At 39.0% G+C, this 23,988-nt stretch overlaps 1 protein-coding gene across 5 annotated transcripts in view; it reads right to left on the minus strand.

Annotated features, from left to right (window-relative positions):
• The window catches only part of PTBP3 (polypyrimidine tract binding protein 3), a 48,848-nt gene that overhangs the window by 11,500 nt on the left and 13,360 nt on the right, over positions 1-23,988 (minus strand). For 2 of the 5 annotated variants that reach the window (XM_030511689.1, XM_030511690.2), the window contains exons 2-7: positions 13,539-13,653; positions 12,072-12,241; positions 11,051-11,197; positions 6,338-6,502; positions 2,001-2,111; positions 350-524 (exon numbers count right to left, since the gene is read on the minus strand). In XM_030511689.1, coding sequence (XP_030367549.1) covers positions 350-524; positions 2,001-2,111; positions 6,338-6,502; positions 11,051-11,197; positions 12,072-12,241; positions 13,539-13,602 — 832 coding nt within the window. In that variant the 5' untranslated portion in view covers positions 13,603-13,653. Of the gene's footprint in view, positions 1-349; positions 525-2,000; positions 2,112-6,337; positions 6,503-11,050; positions 11,198-12,071; positions 12,242-13,538; positions 13,654-19,921; positions 19,994-20,844; positions 21,675-23,988 lie in introns of those variants that run through there. The other 3 variants (XM_030511688.1, XM_030511687.1, XM_030511691.1) reach the window with 3 other exon arrangements.

Genomic DNA, 23,988 nt, shown 5'->3' on the forward strand with positions numbered 1-23,988 from the left:
AGCAGCTTTAGGCAAACAGTGTCAACTTCGAACGACTGTCATTGACCATTCTGACATGCAACATTTATTATACTACCTGTACCAATGATATAACTCCACACCATTCTACAAATGTAGCTTTTTCACACCGCTTTGAATTAGCCCAAATGCATTCCTCTTGTTATAGTTTCAGATACTCGTATATCTTGAGTAGTACTTTCTGCTTTCCGTACAAACTTTATTTGACCTAACAAACAGAAATGTAAACAAAATGTACCCTTCTAGGAACCTGATATGAAGCTAAAGCATAAGTGCAACATAAAAAGCATAGTGACCTTATTGTGTATCACTAAAAATGAAGGTTTCTTACCATAGGCAGGAGCCATGGGTGGCTCCAGAGGTTGTTGGCCATCACCAGAAGGAAGGTCAGGGCGAGTGAAATCTCTGCTTTTCTCATTGTTGTACTTTACCTTAAGGCTAGCTAACTTGGAGAAGTCAATATGCAGGGTGCAGCACATAGTGTAGATATCATGGCCATCCAGACTCTGAAGAAAAATAGCAATTTGTTGTTTTTGTTATAGTTTGTTTTCAGAGACAAATCACATAGAGGCAGCCACCACTGTAAGTTTATTTTCACCCAACAGTTGTATCCAAACTGAAATGCATCTTATTTCTAAGGTGCTGCTTTTACACACCAAGTATACAACTTTGATGCCACCATCCTTACCATAACATCCTGTGTAGAGTACTACTGCAGTCCACTAATTAGTATTATGTTGCCTTGTGCCAATGGGCAAAACAGCTTTAAATAGGACTTGTCTTTCTTGCTGTGCTTCTAATCTTACTTGTCTCCCACTCAACACACGGTATCAGATGCTAATAGCAGTATTAATTTGAAGCTTTTATTGCATGGAATTGTCCTATACCTAAACTGGTAAAGCGCCTAGAACACAAATCTTATGAGGAGCGGCTGAGGAAACTGAAGTTGTTTAACCTGGAGAAGGCTCAGGGTGGGATCTTTTCACTCTCTACAACTGCTTGAAAGGAGGATGGAGCAAGGTGGGGGTTTGTCTCTGCTCCCAAGTGATATGACAAGAAGAATCAGCCTCAAGTTGCACCAGGGAATGTTTAGATTGGATATAAGGAAAAACTTCTTCACTGGCCGGGTTGTCAAGCACTGGAAAAGGCTGCCCAGGGAAGTGGTTGAGTCATCATCCCTGGAGGTATTTAAAAGACCTGGAGATGTGGTTTAGTGGTGGACTTGGCAGTGTTCAGTTTACGTTTGGACTCAATGACTTTAAGGGTCTTTTCAAATCTAAATGATTCTATAAAATCCACCTCTTTAAGAGTAGCTATGCTCAGAAAGATCACTAAAGTAGTATTTTCTGCTTCGACCAGTCATAAAAGAATCATGATGGATGAAGGGGGGTAAAACACACTCAAAAGATACTGGTTTGTTATAATTATTTAACGTAATCTAGATTGGAATTATAATTTCTGTGAAATCTTTAATAAGGTATAAATTATTATTAATACTGTTCTGTAAGAAGAGATGGTATTGTTAACAAACAGGCTATAATCCCACTTACCTTTACTAATTTCCAATATATACTTATTCACTAAAACACATAGTGAATTTACTTACTGGACTAACTTGCAAACAGAATTAGATAAATATTCTGTGCCTTAAATTTTGAAGCTGAGAATAAAGTCAACTTCAGTAACAGAAGTAGGGTAAAAGTTCCATTCACTCTAGTCTACTGGTAATTTAAAAAACAAACAAACAAAAAAAACCACCCTAATGCCAAATACCACTTAATACTTAGCAGAATCTATTCTTCTATATACCTTATATGGGAACTTTCAAATTGATTTTATTTATTTACTAATATTGAAGTGACCACACAGGTTAAAGGGAAATACAAAGTGTCTCAGGCCCAGCTATCCTTAATGTTCCCCATTTCTCTTCGAGGGTGGGAGGGGGACCAGCAAAACAATCAAGCTGAATACAGTACACTTACCATTTTGGCATAATATGCATTCATTGGATCAGCATACTGGAGCAAAGCTTGGAACTGATTGTTCCTAATGAAGGTAATAATCCTCAAGACAGATCCAAACTTAGAGAAAATCTGGAGAAAGAAAATACACGGACTTTCAGAAACAATGAATAATTCATGCACACTAAAATCTAGCATTTAATATATCACAGAGATTGCTGAAAATTATTTCTTTTGTGAGAGCTGAAGAGAAATTGAATGAACTTAAGAGTTTTTTCCATATTAACAAAATAAAAGAGGCTATAAAAGATAATGAAAAAGGATGGAATTTCCTTAAAGATTTAGCAATGGCTGTTCAACAGTCAAAGAGTGGGGAAGGCCAGCCCAAACAGGTATTTGTCCAATGTCTGCAGAGAAACTGTGGATAATCAAGGTTGAGGTTTGAGAAATAGACTTGACAAATCAGTTGAGATCGGAACTGCAATCTGCCTTTCAAGGTATGCACCTTTATGTTCTGTACTTCAAACAAGTTCTGCAAATTTGGTGACCAAAAATACATCTTAAATAGTTGATGTGTCTACAGGTTAATTACCCACAACCACAGTCCAAACTAGAAGACAAAGTAGGAAAGAAGACAAAGACCTAGTTTGGGAGCAACCCCTCTAATTTACGATTGAATGGTATTTGATTTATTGCAAATGCAAGCATTGCAGAAAAAAATAATTTAGAAGTCTGAAATTAATATACATACACTCAAAATGAGAGTGTGAACTACATGAAGGTGTCTGTACAAAAGCAAAGCCACAAAGAACGAGGGCAAAAGTATAGCTAGGGCATACCATGCAAGTGCAGAAAAAGTATGTCCAAATCAACAGTGGAAGAGGAAAGGTGAGTTTGGAAAGTACCAACAATTTTAGAACAAGTTGTTAGAATCAATGCAAGTCAGGAAAGCAGAACTCTCCCATCCCCTTCCCACCCCAAGACAAATACTAAGCCTGGAACAGAAAGAAAACGGCAGGAAGGAGGACCCTGGGAACTACAGGCCTGTCAGCCTGACCTCAGTAGTAGGGAAGGTCATGGAGCAGATGATCCTAGTGAGATCAAAAAGCATGCATAGGAAAACAGGGGGATCAGGCCCAGCCAGCATGGGTTCATGAAGGGCAGCTCCTGCTAGACCAACCTGATCTCCTTCTATAATAAGGTGACCCGCCTGGTTGATGAGGAAAGGACTGTAGGCATTGTGTATTTGGACTTAAGTAAAGCATTTGACACTGCATTCTCCTGGAGAAATTGGCTGCTCGTGGCCTGGATAGGTGGATTCCTCACTGGGTTGGCAACTGGCTGGATGGCAGAGCCCAAAAAGTGTTGGAAAATGGCATCACATCTAATTGGCAACCAGTCACCAGTGGTGTCCCTTAGGGCTCGGTGTTAGGGCCAGTGTTGTTTAATATCTCCAGTAATGATCTGGATGAGGGGATTGAGTGCACCCTCAGTAAATTTGCAGATGACACCAAGTTGGCTGGGAGTGCTGATCTGCTGGAGGACAGGAGGGCTCTGCAGACGGATCTGGACAGGCTGGATCGATGGGCTGTGGCCAATTGTATGAGGTTCAACAAGGCAAAGCGCTTTGTCCTGTTTTTGGGCCACAGCAATGCCATGCAACACTCCAGGCTTGGAGAAGAGTGGCTGGAAAGCTTCTCAGTGGAAAAGGACCTGGGGGTGTTGATTGATGGAGCTGAACATGAACCATCTTGTGCCCAGGCAGCCAAGAAGGCCAACAGCATCCTGGCCTGTATCAGCAATAATGTGGCCAGCAGGGCCAGGGCAGTGATCATCCCCCTGCACTTAGCACTGGTGAGGCTGCACCCTGACTCCTGTGTTCGGTCCTGGGCCCCTCACTACAAGCACTCCAGCACTGAGGTGCTGGAGCATGTCCAGAGAAGAGCAACAAAGAAGCTGGTGAAGGGTCTGGAGCACAAGTCTGATGAGGAGCGGCTGAGGGAACTGTGGGTGTTTAGTCTGGAGAAGGGAAGGCTCAGGGGGGACCTTATCGCTCTCTACAACTACCTGAAAGGACGTTGTAATGAGGTGGGGTTGGTCTCTTCTCCCAAGTAGCAAGTGACAGGACAAGAGGAAATGGCCTCAAGCTGCACCAGGGGAAGTTTAGACTGGATATTAGGAAAAATTTCTTCACCAAAAGGGTGATCAAGCAAGTGGTGATCAGGGCAGTGGTGGCATCACCATCCCTGGAAGTGTTCAAAAACAATGCAGATGAAGCCCTCAGTGATATGGTTTAGTGGTGGCCTTGGCAGTCCTGGGGTAATGGTTGAACTTGATGACCTCAAAGGTCTTTTCCAACCTAGTTGATTCTATGAGATAAGGACAAGCATCTCTTGCCAGACTATTAGGCCTAGAATCCTGGATACGGGACACACTATCTCAACCCTTTGTGCCCAGTTTTTCAGAATCTCAGAAACAAGGGTTTTATGCTGCAGTCGACGTTTTGTAATAGAAGACAGAACAAAAAGCTTTTTCATACTAATATAAAATTAGCCACTGAGTTCCTGTTCATAAAGCACCTTCCCTTAAGAAAGACCTAAGTACAGCTTCTGAACATAGGCTTTTCCATGTTTATTCATGAAACTAAATATACCTTTTTAAGATAATGAAATACCATTTATTCCTGTTTGGTTTTAAACCTAAAACTCACTGTATATCAATTTTGTTTCTGCAAAGATAACACTAAATATTCTGTTTCTTATAAAAAATATTTTAAGGTGAATTCTGGTTAAAAAAAGTGTTAGTTTCTTGACAAGCAATTGTAACTTAAAAAATACAATCGAAGTTTTGAATGACAGCTTGCCAGCGAAATTTCATTTCCATTAATGTTACCACACTTATAAAGTGATGTTACATTGTTGCTATCAGGCACAAAGTGCTGCTTTAATAAGAGGAGACTGACTCCTGTTAAGAACTCCAAATAAGCTCCCTTTTCAAATATTGCTTAATTCTCTAGACCTATTGCAAAAGTAGTTGAGTGATGGCCATTGGGCAACTCAAAGACTAAAAACATCGTTCTGCTGCACTGAAGTAAATATTAATCAAATTTAAATAAATTAACATGAATCCCTCTTCCACTACGTGCTTAATAAAACAAAACAAAACCCCACAACTAAACAAAACCCCATATGAGGTTAGATCCAGGAATTGCTATTGCACTATTAACCTAGTACAGCTCCCATAACCACAGGAGTTTTTTCATGCGTTATTCTGAGTGCACTAATGATCCTAAACAGTAGACAGTATTTGCACAGGCTCAATAATGAGTGAATGACACTCAGAGATACAAACAAGAGTTTAGATAGGACAAATTGCTACATTGCTACAAAGTGACAACTATAGTATACGAGTTAGTATCGTAGAGGGGAGATACTGAGAAAGGAAATATTAAGAGATAAAAGGAAAAATAAAATGTTGGTAACAATGAATAATTGTTTGAGATGCCAGTAATGCAGCAAAAATCTTCCAAAACTGCAGCTTTTTGTAAAAATACCCCAATTATTTTAAATCACATTAATTTAAGAAACTCAGATTTAGGGCATTTTTTTTTACTGCACACATTTACTAGTAATTATGAAAGCTTCAAGTATTAAACCCTTTGCAATATCTGAAGAAAGTAATAAATCCTTCAGGCACAAAGAAGTAGTCTTGTAAAGTTATTGTTATTAAACTTACAGCTCTCAACAGAGCACAACAGCGCATTAGGATAGAACCACCACCTAGCAGGAGTTATGGTAATGTCTTTCATAGCTATAGCCCGCTTCTGTGCCAGGCTTTCAGAGGCAGTTAAAGTAAACGGCATTCTAACAGTTGATGAACAATCAAAAACATTTGTCCAAGCAACTGTATTTGTATATTACATCACTTGCTTCAAATTATAGAAGTGAATATAAAAGTCTAAAATACAATGCAAACCACAGAAGTTACTCAATAGAAAGAGTGCTAGAATATGGGTCCACAAGTTCATAACAATCATTTCAGTAGCTCACCACATGGGCATAAATTAGAAGTTACACCTCAAGTTTGTGACTGCTTCCACAGAAACCAAGGAACTAAATGAAATGAAGGACAACATGAAAAGCTGCAAACAGAAGCCCTGTTTACTATGATCTTTTTTTGTGCAAAACTGATTCAAGCCTAAATCCCCATATTGCAACAAATAAATTTAAAATTACAGTCCTCATTCAAACAATTAAGAATGCACAGCTACTTTAAAAAAAAAAAAAGTTAATTGACTTACAATGGCAACAATGGAACAGATTTTAACTTTTTTGTTGTTTTTTAGCAATCCTCATTACCTGATACAACGCTTCTATAGTGACAGGGTAGTGAAGATTTTCAACAATGATTCGAAGAACTGATCCTTGATACGGATGGTGCCCACCTTCAACAGCATAAGCACTTGGAACAGCCTGGCTTCCAGGATGCGTAGCATTCACAGCTTGCAATGCAGCTTGGACTCTCTGAAATCACGACACAGCAGACACCACAATTACACACATACAAATTACTAGTTTCTAAACAAAGTTCTTATACAAAGAAAAGCATGTATAATGAATTTAAAATGCAACTTTTAAAAAACATATTCCCTTTATCTGATCAGCAGTTCAAACCCCATGTTAATAGGAAAATCATACCACTTCCTTCCCTTCCCTTCCCCTAAAAGAAGTCAGATCATACTTTCACATAATTATGACTCTTTTTTAGTTAAACTGTTCCTACTTTGTAATGCCATATAGACATAATTTTGCTTTACTGTAACAGACTAACAGTCAGTGTACTAAAAACTATTAGCTTGGCTTTACTAGGATTGCATTCTCTTCAGGAACTAAGTTTTGCTGGGGATAAACTTAAAGGTGCATAGCCTGCTCTTCTTTCTGAGCCAAGCTATCAACACAAAAATCACCCTGAAATCTCACTCCTCAAACTGCCTTATTGGGACTTTCAAAGTCTCTACACTTGTTTTTGATGGGCTTTCCTCAGAAAGGTCTTCAGACTGAGAGTACTATGGACAGGTGTTCCTTCCCAAACATAGTGCTGTGACTTGAAGTCATGTCTCAGTAACACTATTTCCTTGGAAGATGGACTAAACATGGCACACAATACAGATGTTAGCTAGTTTCAGAAACCCCTGCAAAATAATCTATACTTTAGGCCTAAGGCTAGATATTAAGTCAGTAATGTGGTGTTCAGCTGCTCTGCTAGTGTCTCCAAAATAAATAAGTAAATAAAACTCAAATGTAAAAGTGGGGGAAAAAAAAAAAGTAAAATAAAAGTAGACAATGTTGTTTTTATAGAAGGAGAAAGCAAGTGTCATACACTGAGCTGAAAATAATCTGAGAAACAGATACAAGCAGCTTTATTTGCAGGATGAGTATAGTTTTCCTGACGCTGTTACATAAATCACATCCTTAAAAAAAAAAAATCTTGTTATTTTATTTATTTGTTTTTGCAGATAACAAACCAATCCAACAATCTGGAATAAGGAAAGATACAAATAACATTTATTAGATTGACAAGCTTGCAAGATTTCAGTGACTTGTGTCAGCACAAATTAAAAATAAGCACTTATTTTTGCCCCAATCACTACTTGCAACATTCTTATAGAAAACAAAATCATGATACACACATCACAGTATATAATTTATGTATCTAAATGGGAGGTCAATTGCAATTCATCCAGGAATCAAAAAATCCAGATTTTCACTGCGATATGGTGGTTTGTATCCTTTGATATTATTGTGCAAAGAGTACTTTCGTGTTTACAGATTAGGATTTAAACCACCACCTGCAATGTTCAATTCATATTCTTACGAAATCAATTTTTCATACTTCAAAAATGCATGGAAGAAATTAATTATATTGTTTGGCATGAAGTTACGCATCAAACTGATGTTTTATCAGTGAAAATACCTACTTTATTGGATCTAGGGTTTTTCTTAGAATAAACAATCAACATTAATTTTAACCCTGTTATCTTTTTTAAATTTGAACAATTTAAAGATTATGATTTGCTATTCCCGAGTTTGGCAAGGCCTTGGAAGAGCGACAAAACCATGAATCTTTCAAAAACAGGTTACATGACCCCTCACAATAACATTGATATCTGACAAAGTACAAAGCTTCAAAAGAGTAGCTTTTGGGGCAGAAAGTGGTTCATCGTGTATCAGTTGGGTTTATTCTTCCTTGTGTTCTTCAGATAGCATCTACAGACCACATGATTGGCAATTAACTTTAAGAAAACACAAACATATGTTTTTGTGGTATTCCTGCTACTATATTGTGGACATGGGGAAAAAATCAGGACTAATTATTTAGAGAAAAGATTTACTGGAAAAGACATAATATTTTTTTCATGTTCTGAAGCTACTGAGAGCTGTTACCTGTTAAAAGTTAGGAACAGCAAAAGTTCTTTCAAAACATAAAGTAAGCAAGTATTTCTAAATAGTGTAGAATACAATAGTAGGCTCACCTACAGCAGGCTGCTTAGAACTGTTTCCCGTCAGGTTTTAAATGTATCTGAGGATGGAGATTACACAATATCTCAGAGCAACCCATTCCAATGTTTGAATGAGAGTAAGAAAGTTTCTATGAGAAACTCTTACCACTATGAGAGTAAGAAAGTTTCTTAAATGGATTTTTCTGTATTTGAAATTATGCACATTGCCTCTTGTCCTGTCACTAGGCACCACTGAAAAGTCTGTCTCCATTTGCAGACATTGGTAAGATACCCCCAGGCCTTCTCTTCTTCAGGCTGAACAGTCCTTAACCATCTTCACGGCCTTTTGCTGGATTAGCTCCACTATGTCTATGTTTCTCCTGTACTGAGGAGCCCAGGACTGGACACAGAATTCCAGATGTGATTCATCAGCATTGAGTAGAGGGAAGGTCACCACCCTCAATCTGGCAGCAACACTCCACCTTCTGTAGCCCCGGGTGCTGCTGCTGGCCACCTTTCCTTCAAGGGCATGTGTGCTGTCCACTAGGAACCTCAGGTCCTTCTCTGCCACGCTGCTTTCCAGCTCATTGACCCCAGTGTACAACAGTGCCTGAGGTTACTCCTCAGGTGCAGAAGTTGCAATTTCCCTTTGTTGAACTTAGTGAGGTTCCTCCTGTCAGTCCACTTCTCCAGCTTTTTAAGATTCTTCTGAATGACAGCACAACCATCTGGGATGTCAACTAGCCCTCCTAACTCCGTGTTGTCAGCAAACTTGCTATGGATATTCCCCCTCCCATCATCCAGGATATTAATGAAGATGTTAAACAGTATTGAACACAGGATCAAGCCCTAGGGTACTCCATTAGTGACTGGGTCCCTGCTGGACTTCATGCTACTGGCCACAACTGCTTTAGCCTTTCAGACCACTTCACAGTCTACTTATCTAGACTGTATTTAATCAGTTTGTCTACTGGGATGTTATCAGAAATAATGTTCAGAGTCTTGCCAAAGTCAAGTTAAACAACATCCACCACTCTCCCCTCATCCTCCAAACCAGTAGTCATCTCACTGTAGAAGCCTACCACATTGGTCAGGCACTACTTCCTTTTCAAAAACCCTTGCTGACTTTTCCCAACCACCTTCTCGTTCTTAGAATGCATGAAAAAGATTTCCAGGATTAGTTGCTCCATTCCGTTCCCAGGCATCTAGGTAAGGCTGATCAGCCAGTTGTTCCTTGGATCCTCCTTCTTGTCCTTCTTTAAGATAAGTGAGAGATTTGCTTTCTTCCAGTCCTCAGGAGCCTTCTCCAATTGCCATGACCTTTCCAAGGCTGTAAGAGTGGCCTTGCAATGACATCAGCCAGCTCCCTCAGTACTTACAAGTGCATCTCATTAGGGCCACAGACTTTTGTTTATCCAGTTTGCTTAAACGTTCCCTCGTGAGAGTCTTCTCTACTTCCTTCATGAAGACTTTCAAGCTGTCCTCAGTGGTTTGGTATTCTGAAGGGCAAGTTGTAGCCACTAAAGTCTGAGAAGAAAGCATCTAGTACTTCAGCCTTTTTCACATCCTTTGTCAGCAGCGCCCCTGCCCCATTCAGCAGCAGACCCCCACATTCCCTAAATCTTCCACCTGCTGCTTATTCACTTTGAGGGGCCATTCTTGTTGCCATTCATATCCTCCCCGAGCCAACTCTATGTGGTCTTTGACTTTTCTAACCACATCCCTGCATATTCAGATAATGCTCTCTATATTCCTCCTCAGTCACCTGTCCATGATTCTATCTCCCTCTTTTCTATGTCTGAGTTCAGTCAGGAGCTCCTTGTTCATCCAAGCAGTCCTCCTGGCACCTTCACTTGATTTCCTGCACATCAGGATGAACCACGCCTGAGCTTGAGCTCCTCCACAGTAATTTCAGACAGAGAATTCCCTATCTGAAAGAAGTTACTGCTTGGATAACAAGAGACAGAAATAATATCTATCAGAATTTGACTATTGGTGTAGTGGAAAGTATTGTGTTTATTTACTAAAGTTGTGGTTTAACACTGATAGGCAGCTAAGTACCACACAGGTGCTTGGTCACTTCCCCCCAGAGGTATGGGGGAGAGAATAGAAAGGGTAGAACTGAGAAAACTCATGGGTTGAGATAAAGACAATTCAATAGGTAAAGCAAAAGCTGCACGTGAAGCAAGGCAAAATGAGGAATTCCTTTACTGCTTCCCACTGGCAGGCAGGCGTTTAGATATTTAGACAAAGTAGGATACCACGCATAACAGTTACTTAGTAAGAAAACCACCATAACTCCAAACATCTCACCTTCCTCTTCCTTCCCCCAGCTTTCATTGCTGAGGATGTCATATGGTACAGAATATTCCTTGGGTCAGTTGGGGTCAGCTGTGGGGGGTGCTGACCCAACTTCTTGTGCATTCACTGTCACGGCAGTGTGAGAAGCAGAAAAGGCCTTGACATTATGTAAGAATCACAAGCTACTAGGAAGAAAATTCACTGTCCTAGCCAAAACCAGTACACAACTCATATGCAATTCTACCCTGGCAAATGGAAGTACTATACTTACAGCCTGATTAGGTGAGCTTTCAACCTTAAGTTCTCTGTGCTTGGAATACTGAATATAAACAGGCTGACTGTGGAGATGAGGTGTAGCAAGACTACAGTAGTTCACCAGAGCAGCAGCAGCTTCTTCAGAAGCCATTTCCAAAAATGCCTGAAACCAACACACAGGACTTTTCAGTGTTGTGTTGCTTACAGGAGAGAACAAAGCATCAAAGCACCATATTCCCAGTTCTAGTCTCACTAGAAAATGATTATGTGAATGTACAGTATTGATTTGTTCAGCATTAAAATGCATGTTTAAGGGGATATTTGATCTGATTTGTGTGTTTTCTTAAAAGGTTTTTACATTGTAAGTACAGTAAGTCATTAAAGATAAGTATGACATATGGGAAGCAGTGCAGCTAAAAATACCACACTGCTAATGAATTTATTAGATTCCTGAATGCAAGCACTACTACCTAAGTAGCAGATACACATACTGATTGGAAAAGCAGGAACAAGATACTAAACATCAGTTTGTGCATATTAACCCAGCTTACTGCTGCAGACAATTTTTTTATTAGTGCCTATTATTTTTAGCATTTCAGTGTTTATTCATAGTGTGAATTACCCTATTATATCTAAGAGGAAAAAATAAAACAAAGCAAAAAACCCTAAGCTATTTATTTCAGATTAAAAAGTTAACATGTATGTTAGTTATTTAATCAGGTGGGTTATTTCAAGACTTGTGTCAACATCAATAGTAACAATGTAGTTCTTTATCATCTATATATACTTACACAAGGTGGATGTAATGTTTAGCAATATTACTAACAAGTTACTAGATCATTATTTAATCCAAAAGTGTATTAAAAATTAAAATATCAGGACATTCTTTCACCTTTGAAAATACTGGGATCTTGAGCTATCAATGAAATGCCTAGATATTGTTGCAATCATTGCAGCCAAATGCAGCATCAAAATGGTCCTAACATGAACCACACCTTCAGCCTTGCTCTTATAATTGAAAATTTAAAATTACATACCTGACATTTTCCTTTTAGCATCAAAAAGTTGGTTACTTTGCCAAAAGGGACGCCTAATGAAATGACTTCTGCTTCAGTAGCATCACTTGGAATTTGACGAATATGAAGGACACGTGAAGGGGAGCATGGTGATCTGTCTCCTTTAAATTTCTTCTTGTCATTCTCATTATCTAAAATATTTTAGGAGGGTGATGGACAAACAAACAAGGCAAACTAATTACACAATGTAAGTACCAAAACCTAAAAAAAGATGAACTGCTGTCTCAGCACTTACATTAACTTACCTATAGCTCTCTGAATCCCAAGAAAGATCATGTATAACCAAAGGACAGTTTAAGAAGACCCCTTTTATCTGTTCCAAACCTCCACTGCAACTGGAGTGTGTGGTAAGTTTGTTTTGCTTTGGTTTAGTTTTGGTTGTTTGTTTTCTTGGGGGGTGAGGGTGGGTTTTTGGGCTTGTTTTTTGGTGGGTTTTTTCAAGTCTTACAGATAGAGAGGCTAGTAACTTCTTCCCAAATGCCCATGTAACACATTTACAAATATTAAATACATGGAAGAGGGGAAAGTAGTAATTGGGAGGTAATTTTTTTTTTTTTTTTTTTTAATTATTACTAACCAATCTTCCTGCATGGTGTGGATTCAGCTGTTACCTCAAACTTTTTTTTTTCTTAATTAAAAAAGCCTGCTGTCCCACATGATTGTAAGTTTTGAAAAGTCTTCAGAAAAGATAGACAGCAGTAAGGCATGAAATCAATGCAGATGCTAAAGTCTTCCACTTAAGCAAACTGCTTTTTTTCTTTCTTTTTTTTATCTTTTTTTTTTTTTTTTTCCTAAATGGCACCATGTGCTCTGTATGCATTCTGAAAAATATGAATATGCGGCACACTTGTTGGGGATGAGACTTTAAAACAAACAAAACCATACTAAACTCATATCAGTACCAAGCCACAACAGGGTATAATACCATTAAGGCCCTACAACTCATCCTGTTTTGTTAAATCTACTTTTCAGGTTCAAAATGGAAAAGATATCCTTGACTTAACTAAGTTGAGGATTGCTTGACCAAAGAAAGCAGGAAATTAAACCTAACAGGAATTTTGCCTTTAGTTTAAGATGAGAGGCTTTTGCAGAAGCAATACTTTCTGGGTTCTGACTCATTATCAGAGGCAGTGAAATGGAGCTAAGTGGCAAGCACAACATTTTCTCTTTACATCTTCACTGAGAGTTACAGGAGTTTTCAGATCAGTCAGTCAGCCAAAAAGGACAACTGACTTCAGAGCTCCTCAGTATTTTCATTAGGTTGGCTAGACTCCAATAGGTTTACTGTTGGAGTCAGATTACAATTCAGGCTTGGTGAGGATGCTCACCGTGACCATAAAGAACACACACACACTCTACCCACCTTCCCCACCCCAAAAAAAAAAAAAAAAAAAAAAAAATTAAATAATTTACAGAGAAAATACACACTGTTAAAGAACTGTGATAAAAATCTTTTCTTATGTATACCCGCAGCTGGAGTGGAATTGCTCATGGTAGGCGGCCTATTGCTGACACCAGAAGAAAGAAGCTTGTCAGGTCCACACTGAAAAATAAAATACAAGATTACTAGTAAAAACTGTTAGAGAAAGAGCTTGATATAAAAGTGCAAAAACTCCTGTAATTTATTCTTCCCAAGAACGTCCCCTTTCTATACACATTGTCAACCAATGCTGTGAACTTACTTTTCAGGAAAATGTGCCAACCACACAACTTTTCCTTCTCTCTCAAGAAGTTAGCAAGTTCAGCTGTGTTACACTTTCTACTTTCTTAATATTTACCACACTACAGTTTACATTTTAAAAGAATAGCAAACACTTATGGAAAGAAATCAGCTGGCTGCAGGCTATGGGTCTGCAATACAACACTGCTTCCAGACATAAGTAAACACACAGCCACACAGATAAAGTCAGCATTTGAGACTGGACACAGTGGACCTTGAGCAAAACTAAATCAAGACATATTTAAATATACCTACGGCACTTTTGTTAAAACCTAATTCTTGTCCTAAGAACTTGATGGTGGATCATACCTTTTTTAAAAAATACTGAATATCTAAGTATATGCTTTAGGAATGCTGACAATTTGAGGCTCTAACAGAAAATGGTTTGAGCACTACAAGTTCTTCATTCAAAAATCAGTGCCAAGCTGCCAGTTAAATCAGTTTATTCTTTAAGACTGCTCTATTATGCCAGTCAAGCATCTAAAAGTGCTCCAAAATGCCAAGAAGAAACAAGGTACCACAACACCTCTAAAAGGCAGTTAAGGTTCCTGAAACTTTCACCACACTCTTCCATAAGAACATTTTCATTCAAACATTGAGATTAAGGTCCCCTATAGGTGGGACCCTAGTCCTTCCACCTTGGACTTTGGTGGAAGGAGAGGTTCCCATCATCCCTGCCCCAGTATTCCCACCAGCTCATGATCATGAACTGTTTATCCTGCACCATTTCTGGTCCCCAAGAGATTTTCCATGAGATGACTCAGTCCTCCAACCTGCCAGCACTCTATGCTGAGTTATGTTAGTTAGTTTATCAGCTAAAAGAGGGGTTGAAAAGTGCCAGAATCCAGCATGAAGAAAGGGGTAGAGATACTTGAAGGAGACAGGACTAAGAAAGCATCATTTTAGGAGCAGCAAGCCATCATGCTAGCTAGTATTGGCTGTGGAAGTACAGCTCGTAGAGGACTGGCTTATCAGCTGTCTGTGCTTAAGGGAGCAGTTTAGGTTTTTTCATTCATAATCATAACCATGTTTTCAGGCTGCTTTTCCAGTGTAAGGAAGGTCATTAACAGCAGAAGGCTGTGACCAGTTTAGGGTGGTGAAAAACCTTTTCAGCCATATTTAGCTGCTCATAAAGGAGCACAAGTGTTAGGGTAGGATGGAGGAAAAGATGACAGTGTTCATTCCTCTCCGGCAGCAGCATAGACAGTATTCGTGGTTACTACTGTTAACCACAAAACTGCACCTTAACAATATGTTTAAATGCAACATCTAAGTGTGGCAAGCACTCTGCAAAACATTTTTACGTTAAAGAAATAAAAAATACAAAAAATTTTAAAGAATTTCCAATTCTCATTCTTTCCAGTTGCTACCAATTAAATCCATTTGCAACAAAAATATAGGCTAATGTGAAGAGCAACCTATTCAGCCGAGCGACAAAGTACACCATACATCATACAGCCCAAGAAATGCATCTTTCGATGGTCACATTTTAAACTGATCTCTTTAAAGTTTGCCAGTTAAATTGTTACTAGATGTCTGATACGTATCACATTCAGTCTGTGAAAACCCATGGTGTTTTAGCATGTTCGACTCTGACAGCAGGTGCCTTTTTAGAGCAACTTGTTGCTACTTCATATTTTCATAAATGCTGGCCCCAAACACATATTTCGACAGATAAGTTAATTTCAAGGATTTAAAATGCTTTCTCTCAATTTTGTATTTAATATGCACTGCTATTAAAAAAAACCCAAAAACCAAACCAAACCTAAAACAAACAAAACCACAAAAGACTTCTTCGGGGGGGGGGGGGGGGGGCGCGGAATCCAACCTCTTCTGTTTTTAAAAGTTGTCTCAGTTAATTCAGCTCAGGATTCAAATAAGCATCTTAGTGCAGAAACCAGAATCTACTACTTTGGCAAGCTATGTAGTTATTGTTTTTGCAGAAGTAAGGAAAATGTAAAGATTCTTACAAATTAGTGTAAGTTGTTCATGTATTAGTCTACAAATGAGAAAAATATATAAACCATGAACTGTTAGACATACATATGTGACAAAATTTATAATTTACCAAAAGAAAATTTGTTTTCAACTTAAATTTCACTGCCAGCATCAGCAATTTACAGCACTGATCACTTTGTAGGTTTGGAACATGAAAATGCAGCTGATAAATTTGATACTGATTTCTGGGCAAAATTTTTAGAGGATATCACAAGGATTTACAATAGAACACCATGTTGAGCAGATAGATCTTAAAAACAAATTGCAAAGACCAGAATTTACTATCACAGATAATACAGGAAGTCTATAAATCAACCATAATCTGAAAGATAATTTAGCTTTCTCAGGACAAGTTCTAGTGTATTCCAAAAGAAATGTATGTAACCTTCTCAAGAAGTACTCATCCCTTTTAGGCCACCCCACCACTATAGTTTCATTCAGTAATAATACTGCTTGTGGGAATTATGAACAGTTGCTTGGAAAGCGTAATTTGATTTTGGACATTTCTTTAAAAACAGGTAAAATTTATAGTGCTGAGTAACCAGTCTAGTAAGGGGCCTCTACAAAGCGTAGCACTCAATGATAGGTTAATGAAATGATTAATTCTTCTGTATCTACCATGGTCAATTTCCCTGAATAAATAAGGCATATTACACAACTTCAGACTACAGCAACAGATGCCCTTCCTGAAACTACTTAAGTTCTTCTATGACTTTTAAATTTCCGATAGTAATATATGTTAATGATTCTGCAATTCAAGTATAAAAAGCACTGCACTCATAGTAAAGAGGTGTAACAAATATCTGAAAGTCAACAACTCTAGGTTTCTAAAGTCTTTTCAAGTCATGTATAGTTTGGAACTCTAAAATACTTCCTCAGAACATGTCATTTGTCAGAACTATGGCAGGTATCTATTCAGCATTATTTCTGGAATCAGCGAATCCTATCCTGCCTTTTCATTTTTAAAAAGGCTATGTGTAATTAAGACCATCTTTTTTCCCCAACTTTTAACTGCAGTTAGAAGTGCTTTCCTGCAGTGTTTTCCTCCTCTCTTCCTTGATAGTCACAAATTCTTCAGTACAGTTTAATTAATTACAAATGGGGTAGTCTCAGAGAAACTTCTATTTCATCTGATATATATTGTTTGTTTTCCTAGAATATAGCTACTCACCTTTCTAGACTATTACTTCTAAGTCAACAACCAAGAAAAATATGATCACGGGGTTTTTTTACTATAACATAGCTAGAACAACAAAAAAGCGGGCCCAATTTTATGGGAAAAAAATTCTTTCAAAAGCACCTTTCTTCCTGCATATAAATCAAAGCTTTGTATCTTTTTCTATAAGATTCTACATGGCAACAAACTAATTACTGTTCCAAAAAGGGTACACTCTGAAACATCACAATTTCAAGCTATACCAGTGAAAAATTATTGTTAAATGTAAATTAACTGTTCTAATGCATACCTTATTAATTTTTATAGTACACGATTGTAAAAAAAAAGTAAATCTAAGGGAAGAAGAGTGAAAATTTCTATCACCTTCTACTTCTGCAGTAAGCTCTCCAAATACTTGTGATATTCCTTTATTTTTTCTTCCACAAACCATGTTTGCAAAGATGCAACTCCTACTTCCAAAATGAGGATTTAATGCAAAGTGCAATGCCACTTGTGCCAAAATAAAAAGATTTCAAAGAAAGTGCAGGTAAAATAAGGGTAACTGCAAAGTTATATATTTGTATTAAAAATAAAGTAAATTTACAAAGAAAAAGTGCCATTTTGGTAAGCTGAAACATAAGCTTTACCACAATCAAGCAAGCCTCCTTTCCTCTGCTGCAAAGATCCCTCGCAAACACATTGGCTGAACAGGCTGATTTTCAGTCATCCCAGAAGCACATTGTTCTCTCACACGTAGCTGCTTTTCTGCAGGCTTGAGTGCTTAGTGGCTCTGTTACCAATCCTGCCTGCTCTATTCCTTCTGTTATCAACTACTGAAGCTCCCTGTTACACTGGTAACAAGATACTGTACACTTTCAGTCATGCAACAGTAATTAAAAAGTGAAAAGGAAAAGAATTAATCAAATTTCAGGCTTGATTTCATTAATGAAATTCAGTTGATTTCATTAATGAAAAGATGGTGTTCTTTTTAGAACAACAAATAATTAGAAAAGCTGCAGTAGTATATACTGTCGTACAAATTAAATTATCTTTCCCAATTGTGATACAAGTTCTTCAGTATGAAGTTTCTATGACAGAAAAATAACTTGAATAAACAATTCCTAAAGCAGATGCCATACCGAAGTGGGAAATACAATACAGACTCCAAAACAGCCTAAAATATGCTATATTAAGTATTCAGCAAGAATTTAAAATCCAACAATTTCAAGAAGTGCATAAAAAGTAATTCTAGTAACTGTCCAGTCATCCCATCTTAACTTTTGCAATGTAGATAATGGAATAGTAGAAATCATGGAATCACTTCACCATTTTTCTACAAAACAGCTGGAAAAAATGGTCAATAACAAACTGATTACACACATTCGTGCTATTGTCTTTACAGCTATTCCTCTTTTTCGCAACATAGACTGCTTTTTAAGATTGATGCAGCAGTATAAAATTTAAACAAACAAACAAACAAAGTATTTTTTAAAACCACAAAAATGCTAACTACATTAGAGATACATCTTAAAAATGCGAGGAGGCAAAGAGGAATCCAGCTGTTCTTGCATATTTTCAGGTTATCCATAAAGGCAAGCATCCACAACAGCAACTTCCACATCATAGCATCCTGGCAAAGCAGGTCACCATCTCCCCGTTTTTTAACATTTGCCTTGCCACAGTTTAACAGATGTTCTAGAAATACAAAGTATAACCACCACATAAAAGTTCTGAAGTGTAAGTCTAGTGCAAAGCCAACTCCCTGTCTTTGGATGCAACATATAAGGCATAAAACTTCAGCAGACTTTGACTAAAAATCGACTAAGCAGCATCAAACTTAAAACAAGTACTCTAATTTTATACATAAGGACTAGGTAAAGAAATGTAGCTTTGACAATAAAAGCCCTGAAGTCATATTTTAAGCACTTTGAACATTTTGCATGCAGTCAGTTCCATTATTGCCACTTAATACTCATGTTTACCTCTCACTATAGTAGCAGAAACCAGAAATCCAGGTACTTGTTATTCAAAGAATTAAGGTTATATTTAACTGAATGTTTTTTCTACTATTAACAGCACTCATCAACTACAGTAACAGAAAAAGTGAAAACGTAAATTCCAGACAGACCTCAGCCCCATGCCCTAAATATGACCTAGGCATTTCTCTTCTCTACTTTCCGCACATTCTAAGAACTTTATTCTTCCATTCTCCCCAAAATACAAAGGCAACTAAACGTAAGTCAGGTATAAATACCATGAGTTTTCATTAAGCAACAGGATCAGGAAGAAGACAAGAGTCTTTTTGTCTGTATAACTAAGAACTATTTAAAATCTAAAGTATTTGGTCACTTTACCAGCATTCCAATTCCTATATAAACTGAAAATACCAGAATGTTTATATTAGGTCAGTCCAAAAAAAACCCAAAAAACCTAATACCTCTAACCAGCAATGTCCAGGAAAGACTTTTAGAAGAAAACAAGCATACAAGATTATTTTCTCAAAATATTCTCCCAGAACCACACAAACATACATGCACAGAAACACAAGTTAACTGAAGTAGAAAAGGCCACATGATACATATCCAAAGGCAAGACCAAACATCAGAGATATGAAAATGCTAAACACTTCAGTAAATGTGTTAATATAGTGTATCCTTCACAGCAATGATTTGTACCACACAATGAAAATCAACATCTAAGTAAAGGAAGAAGTAGAAATGACATTTGTCCTTAAAATACTTTTATCCTGTGCACAGGTGAGTTGTTTTAATCAAACTTCCCCTTAGGAGGACACTAATATCAGTAATCAAAAAACATGCCTACAACAAAATTCACTGCAGAACTGACTGACTTCTAGACTGCTTTCCCAAATTTTACGGCAGTTAGCCTGCAGAATAAGGTTATATTAATGTACGAACTAAGCTCCAAGTAACAAACCTTTATGCTTCTGGGACATACGTTCCTTATGTGTTCCTTATTGGTTCTGACCTTGTGAAACATATTGCAGGACTAGAGGATAAAGGGATAAACAAAAGGTCAGAAAATGTTTACAGACAAGGTTTTGTCTACTTACACAATAGAATCATACAACGGGTTGGGTTGGAAGGGACCTTAAAGATATCCAGTTCCAAGCCCCCTGCCACAAGTTAGGGACACCTTCCACTAGACCAGGTTGCTCCAAGCCCTGTCCAACCTGGCCTTGAACACTGCCAGGGATGGGGCAGCCACAACTTCTCTGGGCAACCTGTGCCAGTGTCTCACCACCTTCACAGTGAAGAGTTTCTTCCTTATATATAATCTAAATCTCCCGTCTTTCTGTTTAAAGCCATTCCCCTTTGTCCTATCACTACATGCCCTTGTAAAAAGTTTTGGTTATATCCTCTGAGTCAGGGGCTGATAGTTTGCCATTTAAAAATGGTCCTTCCACAGCATTATGTCATTATTTTCATAGGGGCAATGGCAGACCCAAAGGGCAACGGCAACCATCCAAGCACCAGTACACAGGCACAACCTGAGCGACTTCCTCTGTAACATTACATCAGCGTTCAGGCTTGTGGCTAGGACTTCTAAGAACTGATCTGATCATCCTTCACCTTCATGCATTTCTACCACCTGCTAAACAGGACTCCAAAGAGAACATTTCAGCTTCTTGAACTGTCAATAACTTGACAAGAACCACCCCTGCAGAAGGCATAGAGTTTGTCTCTATGTTTCCTGAGCATGGGGTAGTATCTTGCATTATGCTTGGATCATGATTTTTGGGCCATTTTTTCAGCTCTTATATAAGGCCTGGATGTCCCTGTTCCACCATCTGATCCCACTGGGTAAGCAGGACTGTCCATTAGGGCAGGTCAACTTACTACATGATGGGTTGAGGGCATTTTTCCTTTCCGCAGCCAGTACCAGAAGCCAAGGGGCAAGCAGCAGTCATGACTCCATTCCCCATCACTGCAGATGTTGCCCAGACTCACTTATAGATGTTTCATTCTTCTTTTTCTGTTAGGATATAGTTTTCTCAGGTCAACAGCAGCCTTGGCTTCAGAATCCAAGGAATACTTCTGTCTCTCTGTGTGTTTTCTGCCATAAACTCTGCTGGTTTGACTGGTCTCCTGCTGTTTATGCATAATACATTTCAGGCATTTGGACCCATTCTGACACAGCTCAGCACAACAACATGTGCAATTTATTGCTTTATCCGGTCAAAGGCATTTTGTTGCTCAGGCCCCACTCAAGTGTGGTTTCCTTCCTGGTGACTTGGAACAGTCACAGTGAACTGACTTTATCTTGTATGTATATTCACCAAAATCCTACCATTCAAAAAAAAAATTTGTTTCCTTTTACATTATCAGTGGAACCATTGCAACAATCTTATTAGTCATGTCAGTATGAAGACAGAGCGGCCACATCGCTATTTGACACACAGAAACTGTATTTCTAGTCCTGCAAGTCCGTCCACCTCATTCCTCTTTGATTGCAAGTCTCACATTCAGTTAAATTTCAGCTATCCTTGTCATCCACCCCTTGGGCAGTGTTTCCCTAAACTATGATGCCATCAACATACTCCAGGTGATCTGGGGCACTGTACTCCTCCAAACTATTTGCATAAGTCTGTGACAGATGCTGGAACTATGCTTCCATCCCCCGGGTAGGTGGTTCCAGGTGTACTGTGCTCCCCTCCAGGAAAGCCAAACTGCAGTTTATACTCAGGGGCCACAGCAATGGATAAAAACACACTAGCTATGTAAATGATCAAATACCAGGCAGCACGGGGGTTTTTTTGTTTGTTTTTTGTTGGTGGGGTTTTTTTTTGTTGGTTTTTTTTTTTTTGCTTTGAGTTATACTGTAGTTCTAGCATAGTAGTTCTAGATATTGCAGCGCCTAATTGTGCTGCTGCCTTATTCAGATCTCTATAATCCACAGTTAAACTCAAATCCCTGTTGAGTAATTTTGCACTGGCCAGAGAGGGCTGCTAAGGGTGAATGGGTTCAAGTAACTATTCCTTGATATTCTACTTCTACAATAAGATAACTTATGGGACAGGCCGCGTATCTTATGCAACAGACCAAGATACCTGTTAGATTTATATTCTTGTCTGCGCACTGCATTGCAGCTAGCTCTAATGGAGTCCTGCTACCTACTCTACTCCTGCAATGGCAGACAGCTAATACAGCAAAGTGGTGTTATCACTCACATCCACAACAGCTACACCAAATGCCTACAATGTCCATATGGGTTCTTAGCATCTCCATTCCTTAAAATGGCAAAGCCCAAGATGCAAGGGACACCAGATCCCATCCACATTTTGTGGTGCTTCCAGTTTCTTTTAGTAAGACTGAGTTTGGCTTCTACCACACAGAGCTTCCAGTGGCCCTTGGTGACTCTTCTGATGATGAATTGTACCTTTCCACTCAGGGTAAAAGGGAACAAGGTGCATTAAACCCCTGTGTCCACCAAGGCTTGATGTTTTCTTGGTGAATGTGTGCCAGACCACCAGACTCACAGTCCAGTAAATTCCACTATCGCCAGTAACATCACCATCCTCAGCTGGCTGGGGGCAGAACCTCACCAAAGCCACTTCTTGGAGAGGGGTGTAGGAGAAATCTTATGCTGGTAAGACTGATAGTGTGAGGCCTTCCTCAGCCTGTTGTGGCTTAACAGCTCTGTGTCAGAAAATGACAAGGACCAGCTCCCCCACAAAGAATGAAGAGCCCAGAGCAGAGAGCAGTAACAAGACCAGCAATTCAGCGCCCTATCCCATGGTATGCAGGTGAGGCAAGGAGAGCCAGTGCCAGGTTCCACTGGGAATCCACATCCTTCAACAAGTCCATAGTGGCAAGGCAAGTCCACAGTCAAGCTGGGAAGTCAAAATCAGGCCCAGTGAGCATAATCAGCATCAGATACAGTCCAGTGCAAGTCCACAACAAGATGGGACCCAGGTAAAGGTGCAAGCCAGTCTGTGGGTCAAGGTCTGGATCAGCAAGGTTCTCAGCTAGCCACAAGCATGGCTGTCATGGAACTGCAGACAGGCATGCATAGGACATAGCCCAGGCAGTGTCTGAAGACCTAGGCCTAAAACAGAGCCCATAGGCAGAGGGTGTACGTGGAGGCCCCAGAGTCATCAAGATCTTTCAGTGCACTCAGGGGCCTGACAATGTCTTTCTTGCTGCTTGGATTCACATTCCCAAGGCGGCCAACTCGTTGATTGTCCACAATTCTAACACTGTACATAGACCACAGCCACGATGCCTCCCAGTTATACACCTTTAAGCTACTGATACACACATCCCAGCATTTAATCATCAAGTTACTTGGTTTTTCTCTACTCATTTATAGTCAGTCTTTAAATCACTATTTAAGGGTCACGTGGTTTCAGTTTCTCGTATCATTAGTGGGTTTTGTGACTTTTCAACCCTTCTCCCAGTCTAGCAGAATCTGCAGCAAGAAACAACCTCTTCACATGGATGCCAGGGGAGAAAAAGTTAAGATAATACTACTCAGAGTGCAGCCATACAGCCTTGACTCCTATTTCTTCAAACTGCTCCTTAAAGAGCAGACACTGCTCCTCCCCTTCCTCACTCCAGGAACCACAGATGCCGTAGACAGCATAATGAAGATTTGCTATATCCGCTATGTACTGGGAGTTGCTGAAGGATAACAGAAAAGGGTGAAGGGAAAAACTTTAAGTCTAGTTGTTACTGTTTTAGGTGTTTCAAGATGATCTTATATACACTATTAAAACACTGTATCTGGTAGGAGTTAGTGTTATCCTACATCATACTGAATAGCAGCTAGTGTTACACATGTGGGTTGACAGCCACTACATACACTATTAAGTACACCTCACACAAGTATTGGGTACACTTCCTGCCATACCCCTGGCTTCTCTCCCAGAGAACTAACCCAGCAGCTGTAAGTGGTCTCAGCATCGTGGAGACCTTCGGACAGCAGGACACTGTACAATCGTCTTTTCACAATCCAAAGCCTCCTTCACATCCTGCATCTGA

This window comes from Strigops habroptila, chromosome Z (genome assembly GCF_004027225.2).
Source record: "Strigops habroptila isolate Jane chromosome Z, bStrHab1.2.pri, whole genome shotgun sequence".
Lineage (NCBI taxonomy): Eukaryota > Metazoa > Chordata > Aves > Psittaciformes > Psittacidae > Strigops > Strigops habroptila.